Here is an 18,829-nt window from a genome sequence, read left to right on the forward strand (position 1 = left end):
TGGCCTTTGACGTGACATTTCTTCTCATAGTTCTCATTCCCTGATTTTCCCATTATTCAGTTCAGATGTTACCTCAGAAAAGCTCCCATGACTAACTCACCCCAAATAGCCCACACCCACTAAGCAGTGACTGAGCTGGGCCCCCCACAGATCAGCACATGTAACAGTACATTTTTCTCAGTGATGGATCCATGTCAATTACATGTTGGGCTTCAGCAGAAGTAGCTGGGACTCTGTCAGCTGTGGTCTGGACTTTCTAATGCCCCCCGTGTGAATATTAGGATTTGTCCATAAACACACACACACATACGTACACCAGAAAGACCCCAAACAAACTAATCTTCAGGCAAAGGTTTATCTAAATCCAGAGTTTTAGAAATGTCTCAACATTATTTGCATGAATCAATCTACTATCTATGTATCTATTACCTACCTATCATGATCATCATCATCTATCTATATCTATACACATAAATATATATATGTACTGAAAGGTATCTTTTTATTAAAACATTGAACACTGCATCTCAGTCTAAAGTACCTGAGTTTAGGTGCCTTGGTGGCATGTCCATGGTGTGTTTTACATGGCATATGTTGTTCTGTAACAAAGCATTTCTTGAATTGTTTTCTCAATCATGTGTCTTAGAAATCTCTCCATATTGGTTCGTTCATTTTGGTCTATCCTTATGCATTACATAAGGCTTTCTCTAGAGTAGACTCTGAGAAGTCTGATATCAAGGCTATGGAGTCTGTGATTTTTTTTATTTTAGTATAAACTTTCCTCCAAAAGTAGCTGAACTAATTTGCAATCCCATCAACAGTGTATAATGATATTTCTCATTCTCTTCTCTAATGTTTGATGTAAACATTTTTTTGCAATTCCGTAAATGTTTAATGTCATTTTTCTAGCCTTAAAAACAGGTCCAACCTGCACCAAAAATAAATGTATAGATGGATATCACACACATACACCACACACACACACACACACACACACACTCATACATATCGTACATAGATGTTTATTCAGACAAAAACTCCTCACAACATTTATTAACTTTGTGTCATTTTAATTGATTTTTATAAGGAGCTCTTTAACACAAATTACTTTCCTAATCTTTAATCAGTATTCTAAATTCCAGTTTCAGTCATTAATTTAAAAATGGAAATATGTATACTGAATCAAGATTTTAAGAAGTCTGTACATCACCCTCGTTCCTTTTGTTCCTTACTATCCTGAACCTTCTCATGTGAGATGTGGAAATCTGAGTTGGGTGTGAGGTTATGTGAAAGGGTGAGGGATGGTGACTAGAAATTGCTCCTTAGAGACAGTTACAGAGCAAAATGGAGGGCAAACCCATTCATTATTTCTCTCCATTACCGAGAATTTATGATATGAAGTGAGAGACAATTGAGCCTAACCATTTATGCATCCAATAAATATTTGCCTACTATATGGTAGGGACTGGGTATATGTGTGAATGAAATAATTATTTGCTCTCATATAGTATTCAGTCTGGTGGAAAAGACACAAATAACAAATTATCACCAAATGGTGAAGGGCATGAAGGAAACAAGCGGAGGTGACATGGACTAGGGAGGGGCTACATAATCATGCTAGAGTTTCAAGAAGGCTTTGCTGAGACTTAAAACACAAAAAGACACTCTCCAGGAAAAATGAGAGGGAAAGCATTCCCGATAGAAAGAATAGCATTTTTACCTACCCCAAAACATGATAGACTGTGAGAGCCTGATGAAAAGGGAGGCAGTGGAATCAGGTGAAGGAGGATGGAGGGACACAGGCAAGGTACAGGTCCCAATACCTTGTGAGAATAAGCTAGGAGATCACTTTGTAGTGTGTACACACGTTGAATTGTAATGTTCCACGCTTGAAACACATATAATGTTATATATCAATTTTACCTCAATAAAAAGAGAGCACGTGTGTGCATGAGACAGAGAGAAGGAGGGGGGGAAGGGAGGAAAGAAGGGAGGAAGGGTAAAGGGAGGAAGGAAGGAAGGAAGGGAAGAAGGGAGGAAGGGAAAAAGAGGAAGGAAGGAAGGAAGGAAGGAAGGAAGGAAGGAAGGAAGGAAAGAAGGGAGGAAGGGAAAAAGGAAGGAAGGAAGGAAGGAAGGAAGGAAGGAAGGAAGGAAGGAAAAGAAGAAGGGAGGAAGGGAAAAGAGGAAGGAAGGAAGGAAGGAAGAAGGGAGGAAGGGAAAAAGAGAGGAAGGAAGGAAGGAAGGAAGGAAGGAAGAAGGGAGGAAGGGAAAAAGAGAGGAAGGAAGGAAGGAAGAAGGGAGGAAGGGAAAAAGAGAGGAAGGAAGGAAGGAAGGAAGGAAGGAAGGAAGGAAGGAAGGAAGGAAGGGAAGAAGGAAAAGGTAAGTGAAAATGAGAGTATTCTAACCTGCCAGTACAGGGGAGAGTTGAAGAGAGATTTCAGAGAGCCAAACTGCTGCTCTCCACTGCACATGTCAGACTAGAGAATGAATTGCTTTGTACATATCATGCCTCTACAATGATACTCACTGCAGTGAGATGCTACCTATTTTTATAAATACATGAACATGTTTTGAAAAAAATATATGTATTTGACTCCATTTCTGACGTATCATGGGTCCTTAATAAATGTGAATTGAAATGGAATTTGTCTGTTAATTCTCCTCAAATATTTCCCACTTTTTCACATTAATGGCTTTTTATTCACTTGATATATGGTCTTCTAATACAGTATATTTTTAATGAATCAACAACACACAGGTATGTTTTTAAAGTAAAACTTGCATCCATTTCTTTAAAAACTGGCAGAGCAGTAATAATATCAGTGACAGTATTAATGCAACAATGAATGTCAGTGCCAAAATAAAGATTGAATTGCCATTGGAATTTATATTTATCCCTCAATGCAAGTAGCTACTTCTAGCACAAACAACTTCTGACAACCCAAAACCGTGAGAAGGGTAAGCAGTTCCTCCTTTTTATCTATAAAGTTTATTTGGCACAAAAAAATCTTATTCTTTAGATTTTATTACTATCTGTCATGTTCACTGCAGCTAATTTCTATCTATCATTTTAATGCAGGATTGTGGTTTGCTGATTCACCCAGAAGAAGCCTGTGGATTACAGCCTATTTCCTCTGACTACATTGAAGCCATTTCACAGCCTGAACTAAAGATCTGTCCATCTGGGGACACAAAAGGTGACTATTACATTGGGTGTCACTTCTCTTAAAAAAATTATTTGATATAGATGAGTGTACGCTTATTTGGTTTTTTTTTAATTTTTTTTTTAACGTTTATTTATTTTTGAGACAGAGAGAGACAGAGCATGAATGGGGGAGGGTCAGAGAGAGAGGGAGACACAGAATCCGAAACAGGCTCTAGGCTCTGAGCGGTCAGCACAGAGCCTGACGCGGGGCTTGAACTCACAAACCGTGAGATCATGACCTGAGCTGAAGTCGGACGCCTAACCGACTGAGCCACCCAGGCGCCCCGAGCGTATGCTTATTTGAACTATCCTTATACAAAAAAAATCAAGGTACTACACAACTTTTTCATTAGTATGAACTGTAACACATGTAATTAATGCATTATTTTAATATGTGAAATATTTGTTAATCAAATGCTTTTCTCTTCACCCTCCGCTCTTTGCCTTGTGAATCCATATTCATCTACAGATATCAGCCAAAAAGTCACTTGTGCCAGAAAGCCTTTCTTCAGCCTCTGATTTGTTTCTTTATTATACATTTTCATTGTACTCCATGCTTTTCTTCCATGAGAATTTCCACAATTATTTAAATGCTAAGTATGTAATTAATTCTTTGGTGTCAGTCTTCCCAGATTGTGAGCTGCACGAGGACAGGGAATCTGACTTGTTCACACTATCAGTTCACTTAGTACTATAATTTCTACAGAGTACGTAGACTGTGTCAGCCAAAGAACTGTCTTAAGGAAACAAGTTTCGTTTCCTTTGATTATATAAAAAAAAAAAATCCTTGAGAATGATCTCTCATGTCTCCCATATGTTGAGCATTAATAGAAGCAGGAAAATCATAATGTCAAATTAGAATTATAGTGTTGAATCCTGCCTGATTCTAGAACAGACCCGGAATGAGACACCTTGGTGCCACTATCCACTTTCCCTGTTTACCTCCTTCCCCAGCACTTTTCTTTCAGTGGAGTCTAGTGGGGTCAATCCAAAGGTGGGGACCAAAAATGCCTCCAAAAAGATAAGAGGAACAGGGAGCATCTTCTCTGAGATTTCTGCTTGCCCATCTGGCCTCACGACCCCAAGTCTCCCTTCATCTAAAAAGTCTAAGAAAACACTCAGGAGCTTTTCTACCCTCACCATGAACTTCACACCACAACCTGAATGGGAAATGAGTTTCACAAATGAGCAGTACAAATCGCAATTTGGCACGCACGGTGAGCAAGCGTGGGCATATCCCTGCTCTTGAACATGTGTTCTAAATAATAAATTACAGTCGCTGCATAGGGAGGGATTTACCCATTATGACATGTCAGGAGGTATGATTTATGATTCTCAGCTAAATGAGATATACACTCTTACGTACAAAGGAGACCCCGATGTGTCTAGTTATGGATTTTCTTTATCAGATGACATTTTATGAGAATCATAAAACAACTTAACTTTCTTGCTGCTATTGAGCCAAGTCAAAAGTTCATCAACAAAAAGTTGAAGATATGGTACTGAGATTCCTCAAGAAGTGGCATCTTTTTCTGTTCATTAAATTTGCTGTAACTTATGCCAGGCCCTGTCATGAAGCTATCTCCATGCCTGGTCCTTAACAGGAGATGCTGCCTTCGAACAGGGACCTTCTGGTAACTTGAATAGCGAGGCTTCCTTAGAGAAGACCCCAAAATTGACTCCCCAGTCAAGCCCATGCCTCTTAGCCCGACGATACCAGGCCTCGTAATCTGACCCTTTTAGGCCCCCATAATCTGGCCCTTCCTCTCTCCCAGCTCCTCCCAGCCTCTTGGTTTCACTTCATGCCAATAATGCTGCTGCAGGGTTCCACATTCTTGTCCATGCTGTCCTGTGCTCCTAAAAGTCTTCTCATCTTGGTCCAATTCTCCCGATGCTATATTTTCCTCTCCAGGAAGCCTCTCCTTACCACCCCACCCCCTGATTAGCTCCCCAGAATACTTTGGGCACATGTTTACCGTAGCACTTACTTCATTATGTTTCAAGTGTTTAATTTCTCTCTCTTTCTCTAATCAGTAGTTTTCAAAGTGGAATGGTACATCTGAGCAAGAGGAGGGAGTGGCATGGGACAGTCCCCAAGATGAAGCCAGTAAAGCTTAAAATACATACACATTTATTTATGTCTAATCATTCTTATTTTTGTTTTATAACAAACATAATACATCGATATGGAAGTATAGGTACCTACATTACAGTGCGTGTTTATTAATATAGTAAGGGTGCATTAGCAGTTCGTTTTTATGATGACTGCCCTAGATTGTGTTTCTCCAGAGCCGAGATTGTCCCTCATGCATCTTTCAGTGTCTAAGATGATTCAAAAATGATTGCTGAACTAAAACCGAGATCCAAGCCCTCCTCCTTTCCACAGAAGATTGCGAGCAGTCAGGGCACAATCGACCAGGGAAAACTGCTTCACTCTTATGGTCCTAAAGATCTAAAGATTCCAAACAAGTGAGATCGGCAACAGCAGTTTGCGCGAATGGAGTTTTGTTGCCAGAGACGATTTCCTTCCTTGATGGTGGGACTCCCTCCTGCTGAAAGAAGCTGTCATGGTGGGACAACATTGGGAGGAAGTTTATTTAGGAAGTCCAGCCTTAACTTGCATGACCATAGATTAGTTCTGAAATCTTATTTTCACAGCACATTACAGTTATTTAGCAGGACTGGGTCCGTTTTTTCACCTTGCCAACGAAATGATGGTTTATGTGTCTTTTCGATAACACTAGCTAATATCATTTTGCGTGACTTTTGTTCATATTTTTAAGTTGATCTTAAGCCTTTAGAGAAGAATCTAACTATAAAACACAGACTAAGAATAAAAGTTCTTGCTTAAGAAAGAAAAAATAATTCTAATCTAAAGAAAGAAGAAATTTATACAATGATTTTGAATGATAATTACCTTAAAGGAAAATAACTCCAAAGGCATTTTACGACATATAAACAAAAATATTTTATCATGTTTTATTTGTAGCAAGGGAATATGACAACTTATACTTTAATACTTCTAGTGTTGAAAATATGATGTGTTTTTTTTCTTCTTAAGGGAAAACTGCTTTATTTTATAACAGTGTAGAGTCAGGACTTAGTGCCATCTATATGATTTTACATCTCAGCATGGCCCTAGGTCACAAAGTTGAGTTTCTTCCCTCCATTATGTCAGCCAATCTGATTCACTTAAATGGCTGGAATCTAACTTGCATTAAATATAAAGCTATAATTATAAACCAAATAACTTCTCCCAAAAGCCCTATTTATTCCTCAGAATGTCATTCCCTAAAACATATGTCATACTCTATTTCAGAAATCACAGCTTTGATTCATTCAATGTTTAAATATATAACATAGAATTCATGTCTCTCTTTTTGACAATTTTAGTTAAGAGCTGGTATCATTTAAAATGTCAAGAAACTCCAGTCTTGCAGATGTTATACAGATGTCTATTTCAAGCAGCATTACTAAATCACAATAAAAAAGGGGGGGGGGCATTTTAAACCAATACAAAAATGCAAAGAGTTATGACTGTATAAATATATAGTAGTATGAAGCATTGAGGCCAAGATTTCAGAGACCCAATCAGGAGTCCTTTTGATGTGCATGAGATTTTATGCCCACAAACTAATTGTGCCCATATTTGGATTTTTGTGCATGCAATTGGCCACTTATTTCTTCAGCTTTAGAAGCAAATGGCCAAAGAAGACCTCAGCTTGTACAAAATTAGCTGTCAGCAAGGTTAGAGCAGGACAAAATGTCTGGGGGAGAGGACGCAGGTGCCCTTAAATATTCAAGGATCTGATGAAAACAGAGACCTTCAAAATATTATTAGATATAATCTCATTAGCAGAAACACATTTATGTCCCCAACATACCCACCATCCTATTAGAAAGAAAATTACCCATCTTTTTCTTTAAACATAGTCTCCATCAACAGGTGAACCCACTAAATAAATCCAGCTTTTTAAAATAAAGGCATTCATTAAAACAACCTGATGTGGGCTTTCCTATAAACAAGTGCTACCAAAGAGACCATTGGGCCATATTTCATTTTCAACTGATGATTTTGTGCTAACCTCGCCTAATACGACAAAAGGATCAGAAAATTGGAGACTCCAAGACTTCAGTCCTGGTCCAACCTGTCATTAACAGCATGATCCCATTTCTATCATTTAATTCTTGTGGCCTCAGTTTACCTCATCTGGCAAAGAGGAGGGTGGACACAAGACCCAAAGCCCATTCCACCCCATTCAAGAGGATGCCCACTGAATACAAATCATCGTGAAGATGTGAAGATGTGAAGAAATTGGTTACTGATTACAAACCCTATATTCCAGTGCAAAGTCAGATTTAGAAGCAAGTTATATTCTAAATGAAAACCACAGAAAAATCACAAAACGGAAATGGATGGAGAAACAAGCATTTTTGAGGATAATCTTCACATTGCCATTCAAAAGCCAGCACCTCTCCATCTTTTAGTAGCACTGCTCTTCTCTACATTTGGAAACTTTGGAAATGCCTTTTACCGAGCAGACCTTTTTCTCTCCTATATGTAATCTTTTGTGGAAGCCACTTATTTCTTTAGTCCCTGCTGTCAGGGTGGCTTCGTCACCCAAAGTACCACCCATTCCATCCTTCCAGATCTTGTCTATCCAGAAGACGTGAACACATTTCAAGTGCCCCATGACAATTCTGACTTCTGTGATGTTTTCTTTATTCTGAACTACCACGGCTTACTTGAGGTGGGGGCGGAGGAGTAAAATATATTCACCGATTCCTGGGTATCGGGCACTATGGCAGGTGCCATATGTATTTTCCTCACAGAGAGAATATTAAGTAATTTTTTCAAGCCAAACAGTGGTTCGCAACTGTGGCTGCATATTGGAATCACCTGAAAAGCATTTAAAAAACACCGACGCCTGAGTTCCATACCGGGTGGTTCTGATTAAATTGGTCCAGCATACGATCCGAGCACCGGGATTTTAAAAAGCTTTTTAGGTGACTCTAACATGCAGTGCTGAGGTCCACAGAACTAGCTAGAGGCAGAGCTCAGGTGTGTGTGTCTCTAGAGCCCAGACTCTTTTCATACCATGCAGCTATTTTTACTCAATTATGCCTTTTTTATTATGCTGTAACTATTTTACATGTATAAATTGTAACCCTCTAACCTGATTGTAAATTTTTTGAGGCTTAATATTGTAGTTAAGAGGCTTAAATATGTTAATATATGAAAGTGCTCAGAATATCCCTAACCTCTGGCAGGTGCTATGAAATGTTAACTATTTTTTAAAATTATTATATTTTAACATCAGTAGCACCTAACATCTTGTAGGGTAAATACTTCAATAACGTTTTAGGTTAAAATCCTCCTAGAGAGTACTATTTTCTTTCATCTCCCCCAGTTCTCTCTTAATATACCCACACTTCTTTTTTTTCTTTTCTGTGATCAAGTAGGAGGCCATAAGCTAAACCTCCTCTCGTATTTTATCATTTCTAACTATTTCCAAAAACACTCACACGATTCTGACATCCTTGAAGTCATGCAATGGAAGCACACCATATTCATTGCTCAAAAGTAGAGATTCTTCCCTCTACCACACCAGATACTTTTGTTAGCAGAACCACAAATCAAAGCCAGAATGGACAAAGTTGTTAATTTTTTTTCTTTCTAACTCAAAAAGTAGCTGGGAATATTTGGCTCCTCAATGTTTTGAAGAGAAACATCTAGTGGTAACATAAGCAAGACCTTTAGGGTAGAGCATGTGATTGTTAGAGACGTCAGGGCATTCTCCACAAAGGATATAAATAACCACTCTGTATTCAATGTTCTAGTTCAAACTCCATTTCTGAAAAGATGAAGAAGGAAAAAACAAAAATAAAAAATCCTTTCTTGATTTTTTTTTCTGATTATGAACATCTCTACTCACACTAAAAGCTGAAGCGTTTTGAATACATATTACTTTATCACTAAAATAGAAAAGATTGCAAATGCATTGAGAATATTCATTTATCTTATAAACATTTACTAAAGCTCATGACCTACTCTGTGCCTGAAGTCAGCTAGTAACAAAGATAAATACGATATTGTAATTGTGCTAGATATATTAAGCACATTATCCCATTCAGTCCTCCCATCAACCGTGTGAGAACAGTACATACCTCATCTAAGGGCTGGAGAAATGAAGGCCACAGAGCTAGAAAGAGCAGAAGAGATTCACACCAAAAAGGTCACCGATCAAATTAAGAGCAATAACTAGTCTTCGAAATAACAAATTAGCAGTATATTGAAATAATTCTCTTATATCTTGACTCTCTTGAAGGCAGGGGATAGATCTATTATTGGATTGCTAAGCTAAGCATGTCTCACGCTAATAAAGATTAGTGGTTAATTACCTCGATATCAGTGGCTTCCCATCTACTTTGGTTCTATTAAGTGCCTAGTGTACTCTTTAAAAACAAGTAATAATTGAGTAGTACCCAATCACTTAGTTTTTTGTAAGGATGCAGTTTCACAGAGCAGGACCCGTACTTGACTTCAGCATGGACTGTGTTCTTTCAGAATATTTTTACCTGTTGCAACTCTGTTTGGTTGTCAGGGGGGCGTGCGTCGCTCCACAGATGTACGCAAGAGTGGTCTTCTCACTGTAACATTTATAATATTGTGCCATAGCTGAATTCTAAAGTAACTTGCAAGCTGTAATTTCACTAGTAGAATGTGAGCAAAGGTCCTGCTGTCTATTCCAGGCCAATGGATCGTGCCTTGCCTTAGCTGTTCAGACAACAGGACCTGTGACTGGAGAGAGATAACGTGGCAGCCTCAGAACTGCCAGTACAGCGTTCTAACTAAGCCTCAACTCCAGCGGTGCCTGGGGGGAAGGAAGGTAGGTTCCGGATCCGGCAGGGGAAGCCTTTAATTTCTGCCACCTGCATCACCAAAAGCCACGCTGTTGTATTTAGTAGACCAATTCCTGCTCTCTTACTCTTTGGAGGATAACTAATGCAATGCAGTCTGGCTTTTTGAATCACGGGCAAATGTTAGAATAGAAGAGCCTTAACAATTCTTGCTCAATTATTTCCAAATAAGTCTACTTGACAGATGGAGGATATTAAAGTCATGTCCTGTGCTGACCCAATTCCATGCTGGTTTTTCTCAGCACAAATTGGTGAGCGCTTGCCACGTCAACTGACAGATGGCGGTTCAGAGCAGCTGGCCTGGTCAAACTGCAGCTCTAGCGAGGCACTGCGGTGACAGCCGACGTCTGCAGCTCGCTTGCACAAGCCATGAAATGTTCTTGCATGTAAGACTCACTTCTGCTAGAGCTTCCTGGGTGCATGAGACACTAACCTTCCTGATCTTCTTTCACATTCCCGGGCAGGTCTCAAACGGACCTCACTAGGCTGCCTTTGCTTTAGTGAGGCTTCTAAGCTGATTTGTTGGACACGCAGTGTCTTCTTACTAGGCGCACTCTGAGTAGGTAGATTCCGGCAGAGCCCTTGGACGTGCGAACCGGGCACATAGACTGAGATGCTTGGTTAACATGAAGTAAGTAATTCTTACCCAGATTTTCAAAGTTCTTTCCTTACAAACTGTTTGTAAGCTCTCACAGATGGGCAACACGGAGTTCCAAAATTGATTTTTTTTAAGTTCTATTAATGCAAAAGGAAATGAGTACTGAAATGAATGTATGCCAGCTTTTCAGATTAGGCCTATGGTTAGATTTTCTACTAGCAAATAATTTAAAAAGAATGACAGGGGGTGAGGGGCAGGGCAGGAGGATGGACATTTCTTCATGGTGATTCCAATACAACTGCACCAATTTTCATGACTGAGAGTATCTCTAAATATAAAAGCATCAGTATTACTTACTTTTAAAAAGGAAAGCAAGGGGGAGGGGCACCTGGGTGGCTCAGTTGATTAAGCATCCAACTTTGGCTCGAGTCATGATCTCACAGTTAATGGGTTCAAGACCTGCGTCAGGCTCTCTGCTGACAGCTCAGAGCCTGGAGCCTGCTTCGGATTGTGTCTCCCTCTCTCTCTGCCCGTCCCCTGCTTGCAGTTCATCTCTCTCTGTCTCTCAAAAATAAATAAACGTTAAAAAAAAATTAAAAATGAAAGAGGCGCACCTGGGTGGCTCAGTCGATTAAGCGACTGATTTCAGCTCCGGTCATGATCTCAAGGTTTGTGAGTTCGAGACCCATGTCGGGCTCTGTGCTGGCAGCTCGGAACCTGAAGCCTTTTTCAGATTCTCTGTTTCCCTCTCTCTCTGCCCCTCTCCTGCTCATGCTGTGTCTCTCTCTCTCTCAAAAAAAAATAAACATTTAAAAAGCTTTTTTAAAAAATAAAAAAGAGAAGAAACCAAACATTTAGGCTTTTATTAACTGTCACTTAATATTCTTATTAACAGAGAATTGATTGTGTGCAAGGAACTAGGTGTGCTGCTAACTTTCATACCTTATGTCTGACCAAACTGTAAGCTTCATGAGGACAGGGAACATGTTTGAATCACTGCTTAGCACAACTTTTTGATACGTAATAGTCACTTAACAGATATTTGTAGAGTAAACAAATAAATTAAAATCTTACTTCTTTCTCATCACAAATCTGTGAGGTAGATATTGTATCTGTTTTCTACTTAAGAAATTTAAAGCTCAGAGAGATTGAGTAATTCTCCCATGATCACACATGAATGTGTGGCTGCTACTCTGACATTTTTAACCACCAACTTGGATAACCCAACATCCACATCTTAGAAATGCAGGACTGGAAGCAATGAAAATAGTTGTTGCTCTAACAGTCAGACTTCTCTAAACTCTTCCAGGATACTGTTCCGACCTCAGAATTTAGAGCATTCGGGAAAATTCCAAGATGTCACAGTCTATTAACCTGAAAGGCAGTAGATGTTCATTTAAGTTCATAACTAAATTCCATGGCTTTTGACATGACACATATTGTTTCCTGGGCTCATTTTATTCCTCTGTAAAATAAAAGAAGCCTATATGATCTAATCCTATGCTGTAGATTAATCAGCTTTGTAGGAAGCTAAAAGCCCTTTTCCTCCTCTGTGTTAAAATATCATAGACTGGGGTCATTCCCCATAGTTCTGTAGGCCGAGATCTCTGAGATCTGGAGACCAGCAGGGTTGGGTTCTGGTGAGAGTTCCTTCCCAGCTTCCATTGGCTGCCTTTCTGTTGTCCTCACAGGGCAGAGAGCTCTGGTCTCCTCTCCTTCTAAAGACACTAATCCCATCATGGAGGCCCCACCCTCATGACCTCATCTAAACCTAATTACCTTCCAAATGTTCCACCTTCTAGTACTATCACTCGAGGGGGTAGGGTTTCAACACATAAATAAACCCAGGGTGGGGGGACACGGGGAAGGGACACAAATGATATGGTCTTTGCTAATTTCAAGGTAGATTATTAGCAACTCTACAAAGTAATGATAAGAAAAAAGGAAGATCCCTCTTTCTGTCTGTTAGGGAGACAGAATGTTGCAAACTCTAAAAATAATCCCTATATGCAGATAAGGTGCTCCTGGCAGAGACCAGCTAGCTGGCTGCGTTGGGGGGGGGGGGGGGCTTCTCTTAGAGATTCTCTTAGTCCAGAGGTGCTATTCGGACCTTCGTGCTCAGAACTCCAATTTGTTAGCATGCTGGCAGTGATTCTACAGAGTCTGATTTGTTTACCAGGATGCTAAAGTTTTCTATACACAACAGGGAAGCATTATACATTTTTAGCAGAGGAATGACACAGCCAGAATTAGAAAAATCTTTCTGCAGCAGTATGGAGACTGCCTACGGGGAGGAGGAAGTGGGTGCTAGGGAAGCAGAGGCTGTTTCGTGGAAAAATTCCATCATGCAACATTGAAGAGTCAAAGAAAGTATAGATTCCAAGTATAGATTTCTAAAGAAGCACAGATTCAAAGTTAGTATATATTCAATAGTATATGTATACAATAATGCCACTAATATAAAAACTTAATACATACATACAAGCATGCCTACACATATAGAAAAATTTTGGAAGTAACACAGTTAAGAATGATTATATAGGAGGGCGCCTGAGTGGTTCATTTGGTTGAGCATCCAATTCTTGATTTCGGTTCAGGTCATGGTTCTTTCGTGAGATTGAGCCCTGTGAAAGGCTCAGCATTGAGCACAGAACATCTGGATCTCTGTCCCTCTCCCCAGCTCTGTCTCTCTCAAAAACAACAACAACAACAACAACAACAACAACAAAATAAATGATCACATAAGTGAAAGGGAGTGGGAGAAGGATGGGGTGGTGATGGGACCAACGACATATTTTGGGAGGCCCAGGGCAAAATGAAAATGCGGGAGCCTGTGTTCAAAATTAAGATTCCCAAGAAGGCAACCGCAAAGCAATAGCACGAGTGCCAGGCCCTCCCGCTACATGGACTCTGCAACACCCAAGGTCACATGCCCATGATGCCACCTCAGGTAGCAGAACATGTTTGGCGAAGGATGAAGAGATCTTTTAAAATATCTGTATGATTTTCTTTTTTTTTTACAATGGGTGCATATTTTTAAATCTAAAAATCTGTACTTTAAAATTTAAATCAGAACTAAGGCAGAGGCAGTGGAAATGCAAAGGAAAGAGACCCTGAGGAAGAAATCTTATATTCACAATCATGGACCTGGTAATATAGACAGGTGCATGCCCACATACACCACACAGCACAGAGAAAATTGCATGAACACTCACAACTATGACTATCAAATAGCACTTATTTTAAGAAGACTCTATTTATGCATAGAAGTGCATTAGCAAAAAGCTTTCCCAGTACATTGATTTCTCATTCTCCATGAGAGAAATATAAATACACAAAGTATCCTGAAACTCTTTCATTACTAAACTAAGACAATTCTCATCCTACCCAGAATTTTTCATAATCATTATTCTATTCCAAAGACAAATACATGTTAAGGCATACCATTTACAAAAACAGAAAAACAAGTCACATAAATATTTTGTTTTTTAAACACCTTATAAACTGACATTTGGGGGGGCTCACTTTCTACTATGTCAATCATTCAACAGATGTGTATTATTTGAGCGACATTATACAGAAATTCACTTCATAAGGATAGCAGGGTCAGGGAGTGGTAGGAACTTCAGACCTACAATCAGGAAGCCTGCACTAACTACAGTTCTGATCCCATCAGACAAAGTGATTTTTTATTCATCAACACCATCAGATCAACTCTGCTGCCCCACATCAGAAACCTTGTAGTATCTGTTATCCCTAACATGGTACCAGAGTAGAAGTTAGCCACCTGATTGCTTAAAGTGAAGCTCACAATACTTTTTATAACTTTTGTGATGCTCCACTGTTCATTCACTAGCCTAGCTTTTGTTGAGTTAACAATCTGTTCTAGGGGCATACAAACATGATCCTCCAGGGAGCTAAATTTCCAGTAGAAGGAGACACATGAGAGAAGCAATTGTTTCCTCATAGCGTGATAACTGTACAGGTAGAAAGAAGCTCAGAGGCTGGCACCTGACCTGTACTTGAGGTTCTGGAAAAGTTGGTAAAAGAGAAAATGCCTATGGAGGGCGGTGGTGGTAGTTACAGGCAATCTACCAAACACGTTACTTTGAAATGAACTGGTTTAAAGGTTTAAATGTGCTGAAGCGTGGAGCCTGCTTGGGATTCTCTCTCTAATCTCTATCTCTGTCTGCCCCTCCCCCACTCAGGCTGTCTCTGTCTCAAAATAAATAAACAAACTTCAAAAAATTAAAGAAAAAAAAAAAGGAATCTGCCAGGAGAGTCCTATCACTCGAGCCTAGGTCCTTTGATTCTCTCAGATTGGAGAGAAACAGAGGAGGGGCAGGAACCAATCAGGAGCGCAAGAGAGGAGTCCAAGTTTCTCCTTTTTTAGTGCATTGCAATTTATGCTTCCTGGATTATGTAAAAGTGGGGACATATCTAAACATGCAAATTCTAACAGTAGAGTAGCCTTACTAACATGAAGACTGTCAATTAATTTGTAACTCAGACTTTTTACAGTGAGAAGCTGAGTTTCACTGTTGCCATGAGCAGGTAGTGCAAATGTTGTGCTACAATAAAACAGAACTTCAAATCCAAATTAAGGCAGACTTCAGCTTTTGGAGATGCATTAAATGGAAAAATCTTTCTCCAAGAATCAGATTTAAATGCCATAGAATTTGACTGAGCTCGTGAGAAGTATTGGCAAATTCGGCCTCCTAGCATTCTGCTTTCTTTAGAATCTCTAAGTGGTCATTTCCCTCAACTGAATTTCCTTATGTTGTTATTACGACCTTTTACATCTTTTTACTACTATTTTACACTGATGAATGCAAGGCTATACTAGGAAATACATGCCCACCTGTGGGGAAGGGACAAGACACAAATCAGTTGAGACTTAAAAAGGAGTTCAAGTTTCCAGTAACTTTGACCAGGAACCCCACTGTGCTTAGTGGCATGTGAGCAGAACTGTACTTTCTATAGTCCATCATTTGCCTTCACTACAGTGTTGTAAACAGGAGGCTGATGTCTGGAGAAAAGATGGAAAAAGGTTTCTCCTCGAAGCATTTGTACCCCATTTCTAGGTCATACTTGCTTGTGTGTGGAGGGCAAGTAAATGTGGGACTCCTTTTAGACTCTAAACTTATCCAAATATGAGTTATTTCATGTATAGGTTTTTGCATATGTGTTATGTATAGGTTTTGTGTTGTATAACTGTGTTGGGTCAAAGCAAAATCAATTGAAAAATATCAGCTATGTGTTCAGTTATACTCACACATTTACCTAAATAGATACCCACCTCTTACTTAATAAGCTCTGAATGGAACATTCATATACAAATTTATCAGAGCATAACTCTGTAATCACAGTGTGAAATTTATAGGAAATAGTTTGGAAATATGATAATCAACTTACAATTGAAAAAACTTAGGAGCCGGACCAAACTGAATTAAACATGCCCTTATTTTGTTTGTCAGTTGAAAACGTAGCTCAGAATTTAAAACAGTAATAAAGTATCTGAGAGAAGAGTGCAATTAAGAAAGGGAAATACAAAAAGGTGGTATTTACTGAAAGTACTTAAATTCAGCTGTTAAAACAGGAAACGTAACTTACATCTTCAAGTAATATTTGCAAGTTAAGTAGTATCTTGGACTTAAAGGTGTTTAAATTTTTGAAGTGTGGCTATAATAATATGTTCTGACTAATATGTGAGTTCCATTATAGTTACACAATTCTTGTTGCTTGTCAGTTTCAATATAAAGGAAGGATAAAAGGGAAGGAAATCACCTCACTCTCACCAGGAAAGGATGGCTTATCCATAATGCCCATAATCCAAATTGAACAGCAATGTAGATAAATAATTTTGTTCTGAGCAGCTAGACCTACATGTAGGTGATATTGCTTAGCTGTTTACCCCCCCCCCTTTTTTTGGCCAAATTTCATGTATTTGAGGGTGATTTGCCTAAATGGCAATTTCCATTTGTTCTTGACCCCAAAGAACAATTTGGTTGGTTATCTACAGCCAATTTAATCAAAATGCATCATTGGAAAACATTTGTAACCATATTATATTTCACAGAGAGATGCTTTGCTGAGCTAGATTTTCATCACGCCCTAAATATCATTAGCCATCTGATCAGTCTTAGCTTCATATTAGGACTGGATGACCCCTTGTTTTGTTTAGAAATGAATATCTTCTGGGAGCAGTGGTGCTCAATCACACGGCTCATCAGAATTGCTGTGGAGCTTTCTAAATAGATGGGCTATGGTTGGCCCTGGACTATATGTAATGAGTAAAATGCCCCTTCACCTCATTGTCATTTCCTTAATTACCTATGAGAGAGCACTCCAGTAAGCAGGCATTGCCTAGATTAATGGACAAGTAGCTTCTATTGCATTCCTATATAACTTCCCCTCCTGGAAGGTTTTAGTTAGGTCCTGTTAGCTGGGTTGAGTCCTGTCTCGGCATCTACATGCATTCTGTTGGTTCTGAAGAAATATCCCTATTTCTGTGAATATTGAAGATAAAGTCTATCCAAGAGGAAAGAGGAAAGGAGGGAAATTATTTAAATCAAGAGTTTTTTTTCCTTGTCTATTGATTCTACATATATCCAAATTCTTTTTGGCCTCAACAGATCAGGAGACTCTGAAAAGCTAACAAGTTCCAGACATTCTACTGCCTTTATATTGACTCAACCCAGATAGCCAGATACTCTTCTTTCCATTTCTTTATAACTTGGCTTGCTAACTATGCCCTTGCTACTTTTGATGACTCTGCAGAAAGGAGGCAATGGAATGTATAATATCTGTATGCTTAAGTGTCACCATTGTTAGTTCCCTTCATTCACGATGAGTGGAATGAAAACCATTTTATTTTATATTTCAGTCAAAAATTCCCAAGTTCTAGTTGCATTTTCAGTAATACTAATACTGATACTGATACTGATACTAATGATACTTCTTGCTATTATTTGTCTCAGGGAACCGATTTTCTTAGAAGTCTTTCTATGCATCATGTGGATTATAAATTTAGCTTTTCATATGTTTCATACTTTTGCTAATTCACATGTTGAAAAATTTGAATTTAGGTTTTAGGTTTTTTCCCCAGGAAGATGGTATGTAGGAGAAAGTGGTAGCTATGTGTTGATAAAACTCATTCCCTCCTCTTCCTGGCAAATGTAGCTTGACTACATTTCTCAGTCTCCCTTGAAATTAGGTGCTGCCATAGGACTGAGTTCTAACCAATGGAATGTGTGAGCAGCAGTGATGTGCCCAGCTGCCACGGGGGCCCATAGACAACCTGGCAGCTCTTTAGCTCTTTACTCCTCCTTTCAGCTGGATATGGATGCCCACAAAGGTCTTTGAAGCCATAATTGAAGCAGGCACAGTCTAAACATCCTGGGACCCTGCCGCACCCCACACATACACCTGCCTCAAACCACCTGAACTGTTTTCCTGAGGGAGAAATAAACTTCATTTGTGTTCAGGCAATTATACCTCTCAGGGCTCTATTTGTTATAGCACATAGCCCGTCCCACCTAATATAAGGACTAGATAATAAAGAAATGAAGATAAAGACAATTAAACCATGTCATGTGTTTTTAATGAGATGACTTAAAAAAAAAAAAAAAAGTCCCAGGCTTTAACAGAGCCTAGGAACATGATGCGCTTCTAGGTCCTCTGGTCCATGGTGGTATGAAAAAGAGTGGGAAGATGCCAGCCCCTGTAAACTTTTCAGTGACACACTTCCTGCTGAGTCTTGGGAATAGAAAAGTTACAAAAGTCCTCTGAACACGTCTTTGTCGCCCACTGATGCACTGAGGTCCAGCCTCTCAGCACACATCCAGGCACAGATGCTTCTGCTCCTCTCCAGAGCCCACCTTGATGGAGACAGGCTCTCCTCTTGCACTGCAGAACCCAAAAAGAGATGCTGCATGGGAAAATGCCATTCAATCTTGGAATAAGATTGCTACTGGAATCCGAAATATGATTCACGTGATTCCTGTGTTGGGCTTATTGAACCAATGCTTAAGCCATTGTTCCACAAAAGTTTAAGCTGGTTGTTTTTATGGGAATTTTCAAAATGTTTTTAAGATGAAAATGCA

General features: G+C 39.3%; 1 protein-coding gene across 4 annotated transcripts in view; it reads left to right on the forward strand.

Annotated features, from left to right (window-relative positions):
• The window catches only part of CPED1 (cadherin like and PC-esterase domain containing 1), a 266,420-nt gene that overhangs the window by 219,149 nt on the left and 28,442 nt on the right, over positions 1-18,829 (forward strand). For all 4 annotated transcript variants that reach the window (XM_042923099.1, XM_042923100.1, XM_042923101.1 and 1 more), the window contains 2 exons: positions 3,080-3,197; positions 9,959-10,095. In XM_042923099.1, the coding sequence (XP_042779033.1) occupies positions 3,080-3,197; positions 9,959-10,095 (255 nt within the window). The remainder of the gene's footprint in view (positions 1-3,079; positions 3,198-9,958; positions 10,096-18,829) is intronic.

Source organism: Panthera leo, chromosome A2, assembly GCF_018350215.1.
Source record: "Panthera leo isolate Ple1 chromosome A2, P.leo_Ple1_pat1.1, whole genome shotgun sequence".
Lineage (NCBI taxonomy): Eukaryota > Metazoa > Chordata > Mammalia > Carnivora > Felidae > Panthera > Panthera leo.